At 35.1% G+C, this 17,398-nt stretch overlaps 1 protein-coding gene across 3 annotated transcripts in view; it reads left to right on the top strand.

Moving 5' to 3' along the window:
* Positions 1-17,398, top strand: part of EFR3A (EFR3 homolog A) — a 110,415-nt gene that overhangs the window by 49,529 nt on the left and 43,488 nt on the right. For all 3 annotated transcript variants that reach the window (XM_082721099.1, XM_082721100.1, XM_082721101.1), the window contains exons 8-10: positions 4,102-4,180; positions 8,056-8,191; positions 14,578-14,745. In XM_082721099.1, coding sequence (XP_082577225.1) covers positions 4,102-4,180; positions 8,056-8,191; positions 14,578-14,745 — 383 coding nt within the window. The remainder of the gene's footprint in view (positions 1-4,101; positions 4,181-8,055; positions 8,192-14,577; positions 14,746-17,398) is intronic.

Raw genomic sequence — 17,398 nt, 5'->3', positions numbered from 1 at the left:
ATTCTTAAATACTGAAAAATGTATCCTGTTGTATTGATTGTTTATTAAAAATGTGATATTCAAAATTTCTATTAAGTCACTTATTTTCTTACTAGATCAAATAATGGTTGAAATAGAAAACCTACTTTAGTGTCTCACTAAAGCATTTTTTGCAAGTAATTTCCCAGGGCAATTTTTTCTTCCTAAGAGCTACTTTTTGTAGTCATTCATTAACTAGAAATAAAATGCTTTTGTTAGGAGATGAATCCTTCTTACTTCTGGAAGACTTCTGTGAGGTACTAATTTTGCAAAGTATGCTACACTGTTTTCATTTTTATTTTTACTTAAAAAATTACTTAAAATGTCATTGAAAATACTATTCTTAGTGCATACTTTTTTATATATTCTAAAGTTAATTTAGCATTGAAAGAAAAATTTATTAGCATGAAGGCAAATGTGATTTTAATAACATATTTTCTATGTAAAATAGTTTTGCCTTTTTTTCTTAAGTAGGCTCCATGCTGGGCCTGAACTCACAACCCTGACATCAGGACCTGAGTTGAGATTAAGAGTTGGATGCTTAACCTGGATGAGCCATCCAGGTGCCCCATGGCAATTTTTATATGCAGAGATTTTTAACTTTTACGTAGTTGAAGGTATTTCTTTTTGAATTATTAGGATTAAGATTGCCTGTTTCATATTTTATAAATTATGGCTCTGATTTTTTAACCAGAATATGTTCAGCTCAAGATTTTAATTTTTGAGAAATTTAGTAGATTAGGATTAAAGTACAGTACATTTAGTAGTTAGAGATGTATTTTAGTAAGGTGTGGTCACTCAGTTATCACAATTCCTTTTTGAAATTTTTGAACCTAGAAAATTTATCTGACTTTTTAGAGCAGATGTAACATCAGTGTTCATTGAATACTTGGGCAAAAATTTGGGGTGTTAGAGTAGCAGGGAAAAAGAGATAAAGATTGAGATTAAAGTTGATGTTGTACAAACAACTGTGCTTGGTGATTTTGCTAGCTTTATCTCATTTATTCCGCACAGTACAGTTACCCTGTGCAGGGAAGATACTGTCACTCCTGTCTTACAAATAAATGAAAGGCTATGGCCCATAGCTCTAAACTTTGAAATTCTTTGCATTGATTGATTCTGAACCTGTAAAGATTTCATAAGGAAATTTTTATATGTAAGTTGCTCCTCAACATTTATAAAATCCTGTTGAAATTAAAATTTGACATTTGGAGACAAAATTAGACATTCGGTTGTAGAATGCCAACAGCTGTGATAAAAGATAAAAGCTCATCATGTTTCCTAAAGTTTTTCAACAGAGAGAACTGGTATGTTTGATGTTTGGTTGTCTAGAAGTAACTTCAAGTAAGAACCAGAAGTTTCTTTGAGGTCACATGTTTCATTTTATAAGTGATTGAGAATTTTGCATGTCGTTATGCAGTGTCTCCATGATTTTTTACATATATAAAAATAAGACATTTTCTTTTTTCTCAAAATCTAAGTGAAATTGTTTTTGTGCTGAGAGAAATAGTAGGGTGAAAAAAAATTTTAAGATTTTATTTTTGTTTATTTGTCAGAGAGAGAGAGAGTGAGCACAAGAAGGGGGAGTGGCAGGCAGAGGGAGAAAGAAGTAGGCTTTCCGTTGAGCAAGTAGCCCAATGTGGAACTCGATCCCAGGACCCTGGGATTATGACCTGAGCTGAAGGCAGATGCTTAAAGAATGAAAATGTTTTGCTTCATCTGACCTCTTAGCCTGACTGTGCTTATAGATCTCCCACTAGCATCCATACTGTAGAATTAGAATAATTCTAATTATTAGAATTATTCTTGTTCAAACTGTATATATTTTGTGCCAGTTCTTGTTTTAGAAGTGATTGAGTTAAATTCATTTTTTTTTCGCTTTCAAAGATTTCACCCAGTTTATAGCTCTACTTTATCTTCCTTGTTGTGTATCAGAGCCCGCTCAAACTGAAACTCCTTTCCTGTTTTGCAAAGATAGTAGAATAATAAATTGTATATGTAAGTCCAGGATAGTGGTTTTCAGAAGTTAATTGTACTTGAAAATTTCTGGATGTGTAAGATCTTTTGCCCCATGGTTCTTGGGACTGGGACACAGTAGAGAGCCCTGAAATCGGCTTGTTGCTGTTTTTAACCAAATCCGAAGGTGATTTTGATACATGTTGTCTGAGAAAAATGATTTGAGAATCACTGGTTCTATATTTGGAAATTCCTTCCCTCTTCCTTTCCCCTTACTACTAAACTACTAGAAAAAATAGTATCTAGTTGTCGTGGGTTCCATTGCAGTCTGACTGCTACTCGAGCCAGTAGCTCTTGGTGGGGCTCTTCTTACAAAGGTAACAAGCACACCGAACCTGTAACGTTGCTTTGCTTTTCCCTCCATGTGATGTGTTGCTGCTTGTCCTAGACAGCCTAAATCAACATTGCCTTTAGTTATAAATTTAAATATATAGATAAACACCTGCCAGGGTATAGACTAATGGCTTGAAAGACCATAACCAAAAGAATCATTCAACCAAATTTACCATTTCTTTTCTGAAAACTGAACTAAAATAAGGACAAAATAAATGTAAGAAAATGAAGTTCTGATACAAAACAATTTAAATTAATTCCACCAGAGCTAAGTCACTGGTTTTAAATGATCATTTTAAATGATTCATATTATCTAGAGAACAGCCATAAATACTGACATTCATTACCTATTCTGTGCCATATACCATGCTAGGTATTTTTACATGAGTTCTTGCTTAATCATTCCAACAGCCCTTTAAGGACACTGAAATTCATGAGGTGAGATCATTTGTCTGAAGTGACAGTTCCTACGTGGCATTCGAATGCCGGGACTTAACCCCATTTTCAAGAATCCCATACCATTTTACCACTCAGCATGATGTTTGTGGAGGCTTTTTTTATTTCTTAGAGAACTTGGCTTAAGAAAATTCTGTCTTATTTCTAGTTTGCTGTCAGTTTTTAAAATCACAAGCTTTTGCTTTTACATAATTTTTCTGCTTTGAGTGTTCTTAGGAAATTAACATTCATTTTTATATAAAATTTAAAAGTTTAACACTCATTTTTTTGGTGTAAAGTTTAATATTTTCTTTTTCTCCTTTAGGAATACAAGGTTAAATTCTTTTGTCTTAATGTCTTCTTCCAGCTAGTATGTTTTTCAGTTTCACAAATTAAGTATTATGTTTTTCAGTGTTTGTGTGTATTTTAACTTGTATATTGTTCAATTTCGTTGCTCAACTTTCCTTTTTGCCTTTCTGTTCTTTATTCTGGATCATTTTTATTTCTTTCTTCCTGAAGTAAGTGCTCCAGAAATGGCTTTATTGCATGTCTTTATTTTATCCACATTGAAAGTTTTGCTCAGTGTATAATACTAAGCTGAATTAATATATTCAGTACTCTAAGAGTATTATTCTGTTCTTTTCTGCTTTCTGTTGTTGCTCCTGGTGAGGGATCTATGAATCCAGTTCTGTTTCCTTTAGAGGTGAGCTGTTGTTGTTCCTCTTGGACTCCTGTTAACCTTCTCTTTATCTTTTCTTTCTTTTTTTTTTTTTAATTTTTATTTATTTGTTAGAGAGAGAGAGACAGAACACAAGCACAGGCAGACAGAGTGGCAGGCTAGAGGCAGAGGGAGAAGCAGGCTCCCTGCCAAGCAAGGAGCCTGATGTGGGACTCGACCCCAGGACACTGGGATCATGACCTGAGCCGAAGGCAGCCGCTTAACCAACTGAGCCACCCAGGTGTCCCAACCTTCTCTTTATCTTGATGGGATTCCTAAACCTGAGGATTAGGGTTTTGGTCTTTGGCTGATTGTTTTTAATTAGAAAACTTCTTAGCCATTGGCTCCTCAAATGGAGCTCACTCTCATTGGATGCTTGTTTTTTTGAAAACCTGGCTAAAAGTGTTTTAAGGTCTTTTCCATTTTTACTTCATGGCTCTTAAGCTCTCTAACACATCATTCATTCCTTTGCTTCTCTGTGCTACATTTTAGAATACAATTTTACATATTGTTAAGGGTTCTACAGGAAGAACATGGAATGAAAAAGGGAATTCTTAAAGTAATTTTCTTGTTAATTACAGGCATCTAGACCATCACAAACTATGGGATCCCAATGAATTTGCAGTTCACTGCTTTAAAATTATAATGTATTCCATTCAGGTAAGTGTTGGTTTATCATATTTAAGTAATTTTGATTCTGTATGTCTCTGTCATCAGAGATGTAGAACACTGTAAGATATGCAACATGTTCTTATTTTGTTCTTTGTTTCATTTTTACTTACCACTTATTTTTTTTATTTGCAAATATGAAAAGCTATTTACTAAAAAGAAAAGATTTCATGATGATGCAGTTTATTACTAATTTATTTGAATATTTTTATTGTGTATATATATTTCACTGATAAACTGGTATTGGAACTGAAATTTATTACAAGTAGCTTATAGCTGATAATAAATAGCATTTACTGAGCTTTTACTATGTAATAGTACATGTATTAACTCCCTTAGCCTATAATAGAACCTCACAATGAGACACTTTTATCTACTGCAGAGCACCACACCTTGGTTCTCTTTGAAACCTGAACAGACCCACATAGCTCTTAGTACAAGTGGGATTTTAAGTCTTTTTTTTTTTTTTTTTTAAACACAGTCTTTGTTTTTTTATGCCCTACAAAGTCATCATTAATTCAAAGGAGATAAGGTAGAGTAAGAAAGGAACATGGCAGGTCATACCAGGATTCTCTTCGTAGACCTGCTGTTTACGGTTTTGTGAACTTGGGCAAATTATTCCTCTGTGTTCTAGTTTTTAATTTCTGAAAAGAAAACTTTAATGCCTGCATTGAGTGATTCATTTATATTTTAAAATAAAAGTACCAATTTATCACATGCTAGCTGTACTATGTACTGTGCACATAATCTATTTGCTTTCCTGCTTTTAATTCTCATTTTATGTAGTAGATATTGTTACTGTTCCTCTTTTGCAGATCAGAAAACTGATCTTTAGAGCGGTCAGGTACCTCACTGAAAGGCACACAGGTAGAAAGTGAAGTCAGGATTCAAATTCTGGGTATTCTGTTCCACAAGTTTTGGGGTAAATCAACGAGTAGGTTAACGCTAGTGTACCATAATGTGGGTTTTTGATAAGTACTAGTTATTATAAAGCTGGTTTGGATGTGGTAGGATAATATAAAAAAATTTATTTTTATACTTTTATTGAGTTGTAAATGATAGGTAACATTGTTTAGGTTTGAGGTATACAACCCAATGATTGGATATATTGTAAAATGATTACTGTAGTCATTTATTCAAGATGCATCACCTCACATAGTTTCAAGTATTTTTTTTTCCATCTTATGAGAACTTTAGGATCTTTTAATTTAATTTTAATTTAGTAGCTAAGAAGTTGATCTTGCAGTCTGTAGGTATAGTTAAGACTGTTCTCCTGGTCTTCTGTAGCCTTGTGTTTCTTAATTTGCCTTCCTCATTAAGATTTTGTTACTAAATGAAATTTTTTTGGATGAAGTAAACTAATAAATAAAGTCAAAGAAACTTAAAGAATCAGTAAATACTGGTTGATTCAATGTTCAGAAACTCCTGGTCCACAGCATTTCTTTGGAAATAGCTTTAAGTGTAGCATATGTTTTATGAAGTCCATGATCAAAAATTAAATGGTAGAACCAAGTAGAATGGGAATTTCTGTTTCATAGAACTATCCCAATACATTTAAAACTTCTGATAAATTTGTTTTAATTGCTGTTTACTATCAAAATTATTTATGGGAATCATTCTTGGGGAACATTTTTTCTTCTCTATGCAAAACATTAACTAGCCTGACCAGTATTATATCCCTAAGGGGTTACATAGATATAGTTTCAGGTAGTTTCAAAAATAATAGAGCATTTGTGGTAAAGAGAAAATATTTAAAGCTTATCTTTTGTGCTAAATTGATTTGTTGCAGGTTATAAGGTACTGTATTCATGAGCTGGACTCTGAGGTTGGGCTGAGATTCACGGCTAGACTCTCCGTTAGAGTTTATGCATGACTTTGACAAGTTCCTTAAAAACCTGCCTCATTTGCACTGTGACGTACACAGTGTGATTGAGTTAGGCTGCTTCCTGGAACTGTTAGTTTGGACACATACTGTGTATAGAACAGTGCCTGGCACCTGCTTCTGAATGAGATGTTTTTGTTGTCATTTTTGTTGTGTTTAATTTAGTAGTAACATATTATCCCAGGAGTCACCATTTTAAAAGTAAGTAATAATGGCTAGATTGAGTGCATTTCCTGTGGTAGACACAAGTTTAGGTTCTTTACACAAATGAATTCATCTAAGTGCCATAACAATCCTACAAAATAATTTTTTATTTTCTAAATATAGTAGATGAGGAAAACTGAGGTACAGACAGGTTACGTAGTCCTTATTTAGGCTGTACTCTATTAAGCTATTAAATGATGGAGGCTGAATTTGAATTTGGGCAAATCTGACTCTAAGGGTTACAGATGTACTTAACCACCCTTTTGTGTTGCTTCTTAAAGCTACTCATCCATTACTGCTGCTTTAAACTTCAGTGTGAGGGTGAGTTTTACCACAGGTACACGATAGCTTGGTAAACCTGTGTTAGAAACTCGGTATAGAATATAATTAACATCATTGCAATTTGTTCCTGTCACTCCATGTGCTTTTCATCTATGGTGGAATTCTTGAGCTGTTGTGAACAGGTGCTATGCTTTGCTTAGGATAGCCCTGCTTTATATAATTATTAATACTCTCACTCTCTGAAGTGTCCTGGTTTAGACAATAAGTCACATTGCCATCCTGTTTGTAAGGCTCTGTTTGCATGAGGTTCACACATCAGAAGTATACAGCTTCCTGGGCAAGGAGTCCAGTTTCAAGTTTTATGTACGTGTGTATCTGTCTATCTCGCATTCCTCTGTTTTAACACTGTAGAAAGTAAAGGTGAAAATGCTTACCTTGGGTTGTTAAAAAACTAGCTGTGTTATGACAGAAATACCAGAAATACCTGGCAGTGAATTTGGTTATGTTGTTAGAGGTGGAGGGGAGTTCTTTTCTGCTTTTGAGCAGAGGATCCATTATGTGTTGGGCATTTCTTTTTTAATAAAAGACTACCCATTCCAAAGGAGAGAGAGGTAACCAGTCTGAAAACAGAGTGGTGGGGCCTGAGAGCAAACACAGATGTGGAGATCAGGGCCGTTGCGTATTTTGTTTGTTGCTGGATTTGTACAAACTGGTAGTAGACCCACTCATGATTCCTGGGTGTAATTATTAGTTTAAAAAAACAAAACTTTGCTACTCTGTTTAAAATATATATATATATATATATATTTTCATTCAATATAGTTCAACATTCTCTAGCTATCCTATTTTAGATACAGGTTTTAATATTCACTGTGATCAGATTTATATATCTATGATAAAATTGCCTTTGTAAATTGCAGATCTTCTGATATTGCCTTGATTTAAATTTAATCAGGTATACACCAATAACATTTTCCTTTTGATAGTGGCTTTTGATGAGATAGGAGTTTTGACTATTTAGTGTTGTTAGGAGTCCATAATGAGAAATAATATTTATCTAGTTTGGGTAGGAGAGAAGTGCTATATCTGTTTATTTTCGAAGATTTGTCCTATTATCAGATTTTAAGAGTATATAAATGTTCTTTGAAATTACAAAGAATTGTGAGGATAATAAAATTTCTAATGAATCCTAGCCACTGTCAATATTTAGGTGTATATAATTGTAGTCCTATGTATTGTTTTAAAGAACAGAGTGAATTTTATTAATTGTAGTTTTTGCAACTTGCTTTTTTTATACAGGGCATTCTAAATATTTTGTAGTATTTGTATTTAGTCTTAAAAAGCATGGGTTTGTAGTGGCTACATATTGTTCTGTAACAGGAATACCAGTCTCCTATAGTTGGACATTTAAGTGACACATGGTTTTCCATTCTTAAGAATCCAGCCAGTATGCATGTAACTGTTCATACATCTCTGTGTATTGTTTTGCTTCTTTTAGGCTCAGTATTCTCACCATGTAATTCAGGAGATCTTGGGACACCTTGATGCTCGTAAAAAAGATTCTCCACGGGTTCGAGCAGGTATCATCCAGGTTCTGTTAGAGGCCGTTGCCATTGCTGCTAAAGGTTCCATAGGTGAGTGTCAGCACAAAAACAAAACAAAATAAAAAAACTCAAAAAAAATTAATATTTTAATCTATTCTAGAATTTTTTTTCGGTAGATATAGCAGTGTATGGAAAACTCCTTAAAAATAATGTTTTTAAATATGCTACAATTTCTCTTGGAATTTCTCAGACTTGTTTAGTGTATACTTAAGCATTTTCCACTATATCATTCTCTCCCTCCTCCTTTTTTCTAATGAAGAATTTTAGATGGAGGAGGAAGTTGGCAGAGGCATAGGGGACCCTAGTTTCATCTGGTCCCTGAAATTCAGCTAGATAGCTATTAAATCATTCTGAACACCTGTGAACTCAATTGGAGATCTAAGAAAAGAATTGCTGCAATTCTACAAATAGAGAAGTGACCACTTTTTCAAGAATGACAGGATGGAAGAACTTACCACAAAAAAAAAGACAACAGGAGGCATTACTGACTGCCAGGGACTTAAACATTATGGATAGAAATAAGATGTTGAAACTAGAGTTCGGAATAACGATTGTAAGATATTATCTGGACTTGAAGAAAGCATAGAAGACACTAGAGAATTCCTTTCTGGAAAAATGAAAGAACTAAACTTGAACAAGCTGAAATCAAAAAGGCTATTAATGAGATGCAGTATGCTCTCACTGCTAGGATAAATGAGGCAGAACAGAGAATTAGTGATATAGACTCATTTAGACCCAAAGACATCTCCAGACTGGAGGGCATGGAAAACCATTTATCATGCTAATGGGCATCACAGAAAAACTGAGGTAGCAATCCTTATATCAGACAAATTAGATTTTAAACCAAACACTGTAATAAGAGATGAGGAAGGATACTATATCATAATTACAGAGCCTGTCCAGCAAGAAGATCTACCAATTATAAATATTTGTGCCTCTAACATGGGAGTAGCCAATTATATAAACCATAATAATAAAATTGAAGAAACACATCTATAATAACACAATAACAGTAGAGGACTTACTTGCTGCAGTGGACAGATCATTAAGCAGAAGACCAACAAAGACACGGGCTTTGAATGATACACTGGACCAGATGGACTTCACAGATAGATTCAGAGCATTTCATCCTAAAGCAACAGAATACACATTCTTCTCCAGTGCGTGTAGAACAGTCAGTCTCTAGAGTAGATCACATACTGTGTCACAAATCAGGTCTCAACTAAACCAAAATATTGGGATTATTCCCTCCATATTTTTGGACCACAGTGCTTTGAAGCTTGAACTCAACCACAGGAAGAAATTTGGAAGGAACACGAATATATGGAGGTTAAAGAGCATCATACTAAAGAATGAATGGGTCAACCAGGAAATTAAAGAAGAATTTAAAAAGTTCAAATAAATAAATTAAAATGAAAACACAACTGTCCAAACTCTCTGGGATGCCACAAAGGCAGTCATAAGAGGGAAGTGTGTAGTAATACAAGCCTTTTCAAGAAACAACAAAGGTCTCAAATGCACATCCTAACCTTAAACCTAAAGGAGCTGGAGAAAGAATAGCAAATTAAGCCTAAACCCAGCAGGAAAGGAGAATTAGTAAAGATTAGAGCAGAAATCAGTGAAATAGAAACCAAAAGAACAGTAGAATAGACCAATGAAACTAGGAGCTGGTTCTTTGAAAGAATTAGTAAGATCAATAAACCCCTAGCCAGACTTATCAAAAAGAAAAAGAGAAGGGCCTTAAGTAAATAGAATTTTAAATGAAAAAGGAGAAATCGCAACCAACACCAAAGAAATACAGACAATTATAAGAATGTATTATGACCCAACTATATACCAACAAATTAGGCAATCTGGAAGAAATGGATGCATTCCTAGAAATGTATAAACCACCAAAACTGGAACAGGAACAAATAGAAAACCTGAAATACCCATTACTGGCAAGGATAGAAGCAGTAATCAGAAATCACCCAATAAACAACAGTCCAGGGCTGGATGGCTTCCCAGGGAATTCTACCAAACATTTAAAGAAGAATTTGTATCCATTTTCCTGAAGCTATTTCAAAAAAATAGAAAAGGAAGAAAAAACTTCCGAACTCTTTCTATGAGACTAGCATTACCTTGATCTCAAAACCAGACAAAGACCCCACCAAAAAGGAGAATTACAGACCAATATCCCTGATGAATATGGATGCCAAAATCCTCACCAAGATACTAGCCAGTATGATCCAACAATACATTAAAAGGATTATTCACCATGACCAAGTGGGATTTGTTCCTGGGCTGCAAGGGCGTTTCAACATCCACAAATCAATCACCATGATACACCACATTAATAAAAGGACAAGAAGCATCTGATCCTCTCAATAGATGTTGACAAAGTACAGCATCCTCTCTTGATTAAAACTCTCCACAGAGGGATGGTGGAACATACGTCACTATCATAAAAAAATCATATATGAAAAGCCCATGCAAATAGCATTCTCAATGGGGAAGAACTGAGAGCTTTTCCCCTATGATCAGGAATACGACAGGGATGTCCACTCTCACCACTGTTGTTCAGTGTAGTACTAGAAGTCCTAGCTTCAGCAATCACACAACAAAAAGAAATAAAAAGTATACTAATCAGCAAAGAAGTCAAACTCATTCTTCACAGATGACATGAGACTCTGGAAAACTGAAAAGACTCCACCTCAAAATTACTAGAACTCATACAGGAATGTAGCAAAGTGACAGTATAGAGCATCGATGCACAGAAATCAGTTGCATATATTTCTATATACTAACAATGAGAAGAAAGAGAAATTAAAGAATCGATCCCATTTACAATTGCACCAAAAACCACAAGATATGTAGGAATAAACCTAACCAAAGAGGCAAAGGATCTGTACTCAGAAAACTATAGAACAGTCAAAAAGAATTTGAGGAAGACACAAAGAAATGGAAAAATGTTCCACGCCCATGGATTGGAAGAAAAAATATTGTTAAAATGTCTATACTTCCTAGAAAAATCTATACATTTGATGCAATCCCTATCAAAATACCATCAACTTTTTTCACAGAGCTGGAACAAATAATCCTAAAATTTGTATGGGACCAGTAAGGACCTCGAATAGCCAAAGGAATGTTGAAAAAGAAAACCAGAGCTGGTGGCATCACAATGCCAGACCTCAAACTCTTACAAAGCTGTAATCATTAATACAGTATGATACTGGCACAAAAACAGACATATAGATCAAAGGAACAGAATAGAGAACCCAGAAATGGACCCTCAACTCTATGGTTAACTAATCTTTGACAAAGCAGGAAAGAATAACCAATGGAAAAAAGACAAAATGGTGTTTGGAACATTGGACAGCCACATGCAGAAGAATGAAACTGGACCATTTCCTGTCACCTTACCCAGAAATAGACTCAAAATGGATGAAAGACCTCAATATGGGACAGGAATCCATCAATCCTAGAGGAGATCACAGGCAGCAACCTGTTGACCTTAGCCACAGCAACTTCTTACTAGACACATCTCTAAAGACAAGGGGGTAGCAAAGGCAAAAATGAACTATGGGGACTTCGTCAAGATAAAAAGCTTTTGGGGCCCCTGGGTGGCTCAGTCAATGGGTGTCTGCCTTCGGCTCAGGTCATGATCCCAGGGTCCTGGGATCGAGCCCCACATTGGACTCCCTGCTCAGTTGGAAGCCTGCTTCTCCCTCTCGCACTCCCCCTGCTGTGTTCCCTCTCTTGCTGTGTGTCTGTCAATTGAATACATAAAATCTTAAAAAAAAAAAAAAAAAAAAGTAAAAAGCTTTTGCCCAGCAAAGGAAATGGTGGACAAAACCTAAAGAAGACCTGCAGAATGGGAGAAGCTGTCTTCAAATGTCTTATCAGATAAAGGGCTAGTATGAAGAATCTGTAAAGAACTTATCAAACTCAACACCCAAAGAACAAATAATCCAGTTAAGAAATGGGCAGAAGACATTAACAGCCATTTCTCCAAAGAAGACATACATACAAATGGCCAAGAGGCACATGAAATAATGCTTAACATCACTGGGCATCAGGGAAATTCAGATCAAAACCACAGTGAGTTACCACTGCATACTAGTCAAAATAGCTAAAATTAACAACTCAGGAAACAACAAATGTTGGCAAGGATGTGGAGAAAGGGGAATCCTGTTATGCTGCTAATGGGAATATAAGCTAGTACAGCCATTTGCAAAACAGTATGGAGGTTCCTCAAAAAGTTAAAACGGGGGGCCCAGGTGGCTCAGTCAGTTAGGTGTCTTCCTTCAGCTCACATCATGATCCCTGGGTCCTGGGATTGAGCCCCATGTCGGGCTCCCTGCTCAGTGGGGAGCCTGCTTCTCCCTCTTCCACTTCGCCTCCTTGTATTCCCTCTCTCCGTTTCTCAAATAATAAATAAAATCTTAAAACAAAAACAAAAAACAAGTTAGAGCTAACCCATAATCCAGTAATATTTACTATTAGGTATTTACCCCAAAGGTACAAATGCAGTGATCTGAAGGGACACCTATACCCCAATGTTTATAGTAGCAATATCCACAATAACCAAAGTATAGAAAGAGCCCAGATGTCCATCAACAGATGAGTGGATATAAAAGAGGTGACAGGTATATACAATGGACTGTTACTGAGCCATCAAAAAAATGAAATCTGGCCATTTGCAAGGACATGGAAGGAACTAGAGAGTTTTTCTCAATCAGAGAAAGATAATTAGATGATTTCGCCTGTGGAATTTAAGAAACAAAACAGGAGCTTAGGGTAAGGGAGGGAAAAATGAAACAAGACAAAATCAGAGAAGGAGACAAACCTTAAGAGACTCTCAATCATAGGAAACAAACAGGGTTGCTGGAGGGGAGGTGGGTGGGTGGGAGAATGGGGTAACTGGGTGATGGGCATGTGATAGAATGAACACTGGATTTATATATAGCTGATAAATCATGAACTCTACTCTGAAACTAATAATACACTATAAGTTAATTAATTGAATTTAAATTTAAAAAATAACATGAAAAAGATTTTTGAATTCCAGTTATGTGCTAGGCATTTGGGAAGATATACATGCAGGAAACTTAGAGTTTACTTGAAGTTAGACAACTTTACCTAATGCTGTGTTCAGGGCAGGTTTGTTCACATTTCTTCAGAAAGCCAGGGATAGAAATTGGCTTGGTAAGAGCAAAATATTACATAGTCCATTTGGCTAGAATGTGTGGTAGTGTGGAGGAAGTCAGAGAAATTTAAAATGTTAAAGTTGCAGCCAAATCATGGATGTAATTCTACAGTTGATTGGTATCCTTAGTTATTTAATGTAATCTTTATCAAAGATGTGCTGTAGGATAAATAATTCATCTGGCTGAAAAACGTAGGACACTTCAGAAATAACAAGTGGTTACCAGCATTGTAGGCACACGGGAAAGAACTTAACCTTTGATGGCAGCACAGGAATGGGAATGTAAACAGGATTGGATAATGACTGAATATAGGGTTAACAAAGAGAAGGGACAGATCAGAGGTCAATTTTTCACTTGAAAATTGAAGAGGCCATGATAGAATTACTAAACTTAGTAGAAGAATCTGGTTATGTTTTTTTTGCTTCAGAATCAAAATGGAAATACATTAGCTACTAAAATACTCTAGTGCTCATTCAGTGTCAGATAGGAGTGGGCATTTTGCATATGGACTTTTTATTATAATTTATCTCAAAGAGATGGAATCGGTTTAACTGAAAAGTTACTTAATCTGAAATATTAAATGAAGCAGATACTGCGTTGAATTATCACACTAGTGTCTCTTATGTATGAGGTACTATGTACTAAGCTCTGTACATTTGAAGAAGTATTTGACCATGGCTGCCTGTCCTGGAGAAGATTGCAATTAAAAGTTGGAAGCAGAAGTAAAAAACACTGATAGTGTGACAAACAGGTGCAGAATATTTATAGAACTAAAAGCAGAAAACAAATTTCATTTACCTGAATCTGATAAATTGGCTAGTTTCTTTCTCATAACGGAGGCAAATTATCCCTTCATCTTCAAAAGATGCAAAATAAATTTCCGACATTACAGTGAGCTATGGTATTGTGATTCTGTGGGTTCTGATCCAACAAGCAAGTTAAATACTGTCCTATTACATGTCATTTTGAGTGGATAAGATTATATAGATGGAAAGTTTTGTAATTTTTATATGCAAATACACATTTTGTGTGGTTTGTACCAGAGGTTCAAATGGTCAGTTGCTGTGAGATGCCCAGTAAATGCTGGAATAGCTAGGAGACTTTTTACTTAGGGATTTCTCACTTACTTTTTTACGATTCTGGAAATATCCAAAAATCTCTGAGAAATGTGAGGATTGGTTTTGATTATATAACATTGGAAAAACTCATTTAGAGTTTTTTTTACAGGACCCACAGTGCTGGAAGTCTTTAACACCCTCCTGAAGCATCTGCGTCTCAGTGTTGAATTTGAAGCAAATGATTTACAGGGGGGATCCGTAGGCAGTGTTAATTTAAACCCAAGTTCCAAAGACAATGATGAGAAGATTGTGCAGAATGCTATCATCCAAACAATAGGTGAGTAAGTTTCACTTTTTCAAACTATTTTGTGAAAGTGATTAAAAGAGCTTTTACTGAAAGTAACTTGTCTCTTAGAGTACATTCGTCAAAGGTGAATGATGGCTCAGACTTTTAAAAAACTTGATATTCTGAAACAAACATAAGAGTAGGACAAAGAACACTGTATACCCTTCACTCAGGTTCATCTATTAATATTTTATGCCATTTATTTTATCATTTATGTTGTCTTTTCTTCTCCCTCCTTCTCTCCCATTTATCTGTGTGTGCATGTATGTATGTGCATGTGTACTATATGTGCATATATAAATGTATAGAAAGAGGTAGGTATATACATATATTCTCATTTTTTCCCTAAACCACTACATATGCATCATGGTCTTTTACCACAAAGAACTTTTCCAAAGAATAAGATTCTTACATAACTAGAATACAGTTACTAACATAAGTGAATTTCACATTGGCGTATTCATTAATCAGACTTCCATATTGCAGTTTTGTCATTTGACCTAAGAATTTCCTTTAGAGCATGTTTTTCCTTACATCCAGGATTCAGTCTGGGATCATAAATTGCATTTAGTTGTAATATTTCTTGAATTCCTTTAGTCTGGAACATTTCAGTTCTGATATGGGAGTTTTTAGGAGCACCCTTTTTAAAAAAATTCCCTTTTTAAAAAAATTTTCCTTTAAAAAAAAATCCCTTTTTAAAAAAATTTTTCATTTGGGCTTGTCTGGTGTTCATTCCTGGCTGGATACCACTTAAGTGATAACGTTCCTCTTGGGGTATTACATACAGAGAGGCGTACAGTGTACTTTTACTTCTCATTGGTGATGTAAGTTTTGATCTCTCACAGTGTTCTGTTTCTCTGTTGTATGGTTTCAGTTTTTATCCTTGCAAACAGTAAGCAGTCTCTGAGGATATACTTTTAGACCATGTGGATATTCTGCTTTTCACCCATACCTCCCTCTGAGTTTAGTAACCATTTATAAATCTCTCCTGAACCTGTCTTTACCAAACTAATGTTGCAAATGGATGTTTTTCAAACTTGGCACTCCCTCCACAGCTGGCAGGTGGCACTTTGTGTTCTGCATGAGCAGGAGTCCCTTTTTCTTCCCTGTGTATGTATGTAGGAATGCAAGTATTTATATCTTTATTATTGATACGAGCTTATGGACTTATTTTTATGCTTCATAATCCATTCTGTATTTATTATTCTATTTTGGTGCTGAAATTGTCCCAGATTGGGGAAGGGGGAGCTCCCATCCTTCATGTCTGTGTAATATCCTCCCTTTCTTCTGAGCACAGCCTTACTGGTTTAAGCTGTTCGAGGCTCATTTTATATTTCCTGTCCCAGCCATGGAATCTCATTTCTCAAAGTGCTATGGTTTCTTTTACTGGGGGATGGTATTAGAAACCAAGTTGGGGGGACCACCACCTTAGGCTTTAATTTCACATTTTTTTTTTCTTAAAAGCATGTTTAAATTACAACAAAAGGGTTAAGAACGTTCTTTAAAAAAGAAAAAGCCATGAGAATTTTGGAGGGGAAATAAAATGATCTGACTGTATTAAAGTAAAATACAGATTAAAGTAAGCAAACTCCTGTTCCACTTTAACCTTCCCCTCCCGGTATCTTTAGAATATCCAGATCATGTTTTAATGGAATTATGATTGCTACAATAATTTCAAAATTGAGTATTATCTCTGGGGCTTAGTACCTAATTTCTAATGGTTGCTAATAGTTTTTGGTGCTAATGGTGCTAATAGTTTCTGCAAAAAATAGAGTCATGCATAAATTTATTTTGGAGCCCAGTTTGTGTCTTTTATCTGCATAACTTTCTTATGTATAGGCTACTTATTGTAATCATCCTTTGGAATATGTAATACAAAGTTTCTCTTCTTTATATTCTTTGTAAAGTTTTATGGATATGCATATATATATGCATGATACATCAGCATTCTACACTTACATATTGAATGTTTATATTCGGAAGGCCCCTTACTAGGATTTTGTGGTGCATGTAGTTCTCCCCTTTTTGGACGCATGTGGTTGATCTGGTTGGTGCCATACTTCTGTTTCACCTAGCTACAGTCTTATGTGCACAGAAATTATCCTCATGAGGGCAAAGCCCCATGTGTTTCTTACTTAGTACTGTAACACATAGTAGGTGCTTAAGATTTTTGGAGTGAGTGAAAAGACAAAGCATAATGGAAATCCAGTATTCCCATGGACTCTCAGTATAGCAGAGACATTTTCGATATTCCTTAAAACAATTAGACCTGTGTGTGGTACACCTAATTTTTATGGTGACTCAAATTTATTTGGATTATTTGTGGAATTTTTGTGATGTTTTAAGATAAGACATCAAATCAACTGTGCTTGTTTTCAGAGAATTAAATTGCTTTCATGACCTATAATTAATACAGTGGTACTCTTTCACTCTAGAACATTTAATTATTTTATATTTATTTATTTTAGTTAATATATTTTTATAATATACAATATAGATATAACAGGCTTAAGCAATATTTCTGTGACATAACACATTCAAAATAACATGTGAAAAATTAAAACATGAGAGAAAAGAAGGGCAGTGTGGCACAGTGAGTAAGATTTTTATGTAGTCACCCTTCTGATTTCCTCAGTATTTTAGA

The sequence above is a fragment of the Mustela nivalis genome, assembly GCF_964662115.1.
Source record: "Mustela nivalis genome assembly, chromosome: 2".
NCBI lineage: Eukaryota > Metazoa > Chordata > Mammalia > Carnivora > Mustelidae > Mustela > Mustela nivalis.
Note: the sequence above shows the minus strand (reverse complement) of the source record. Positions and strands in the feature narration are given on the sequence as shown.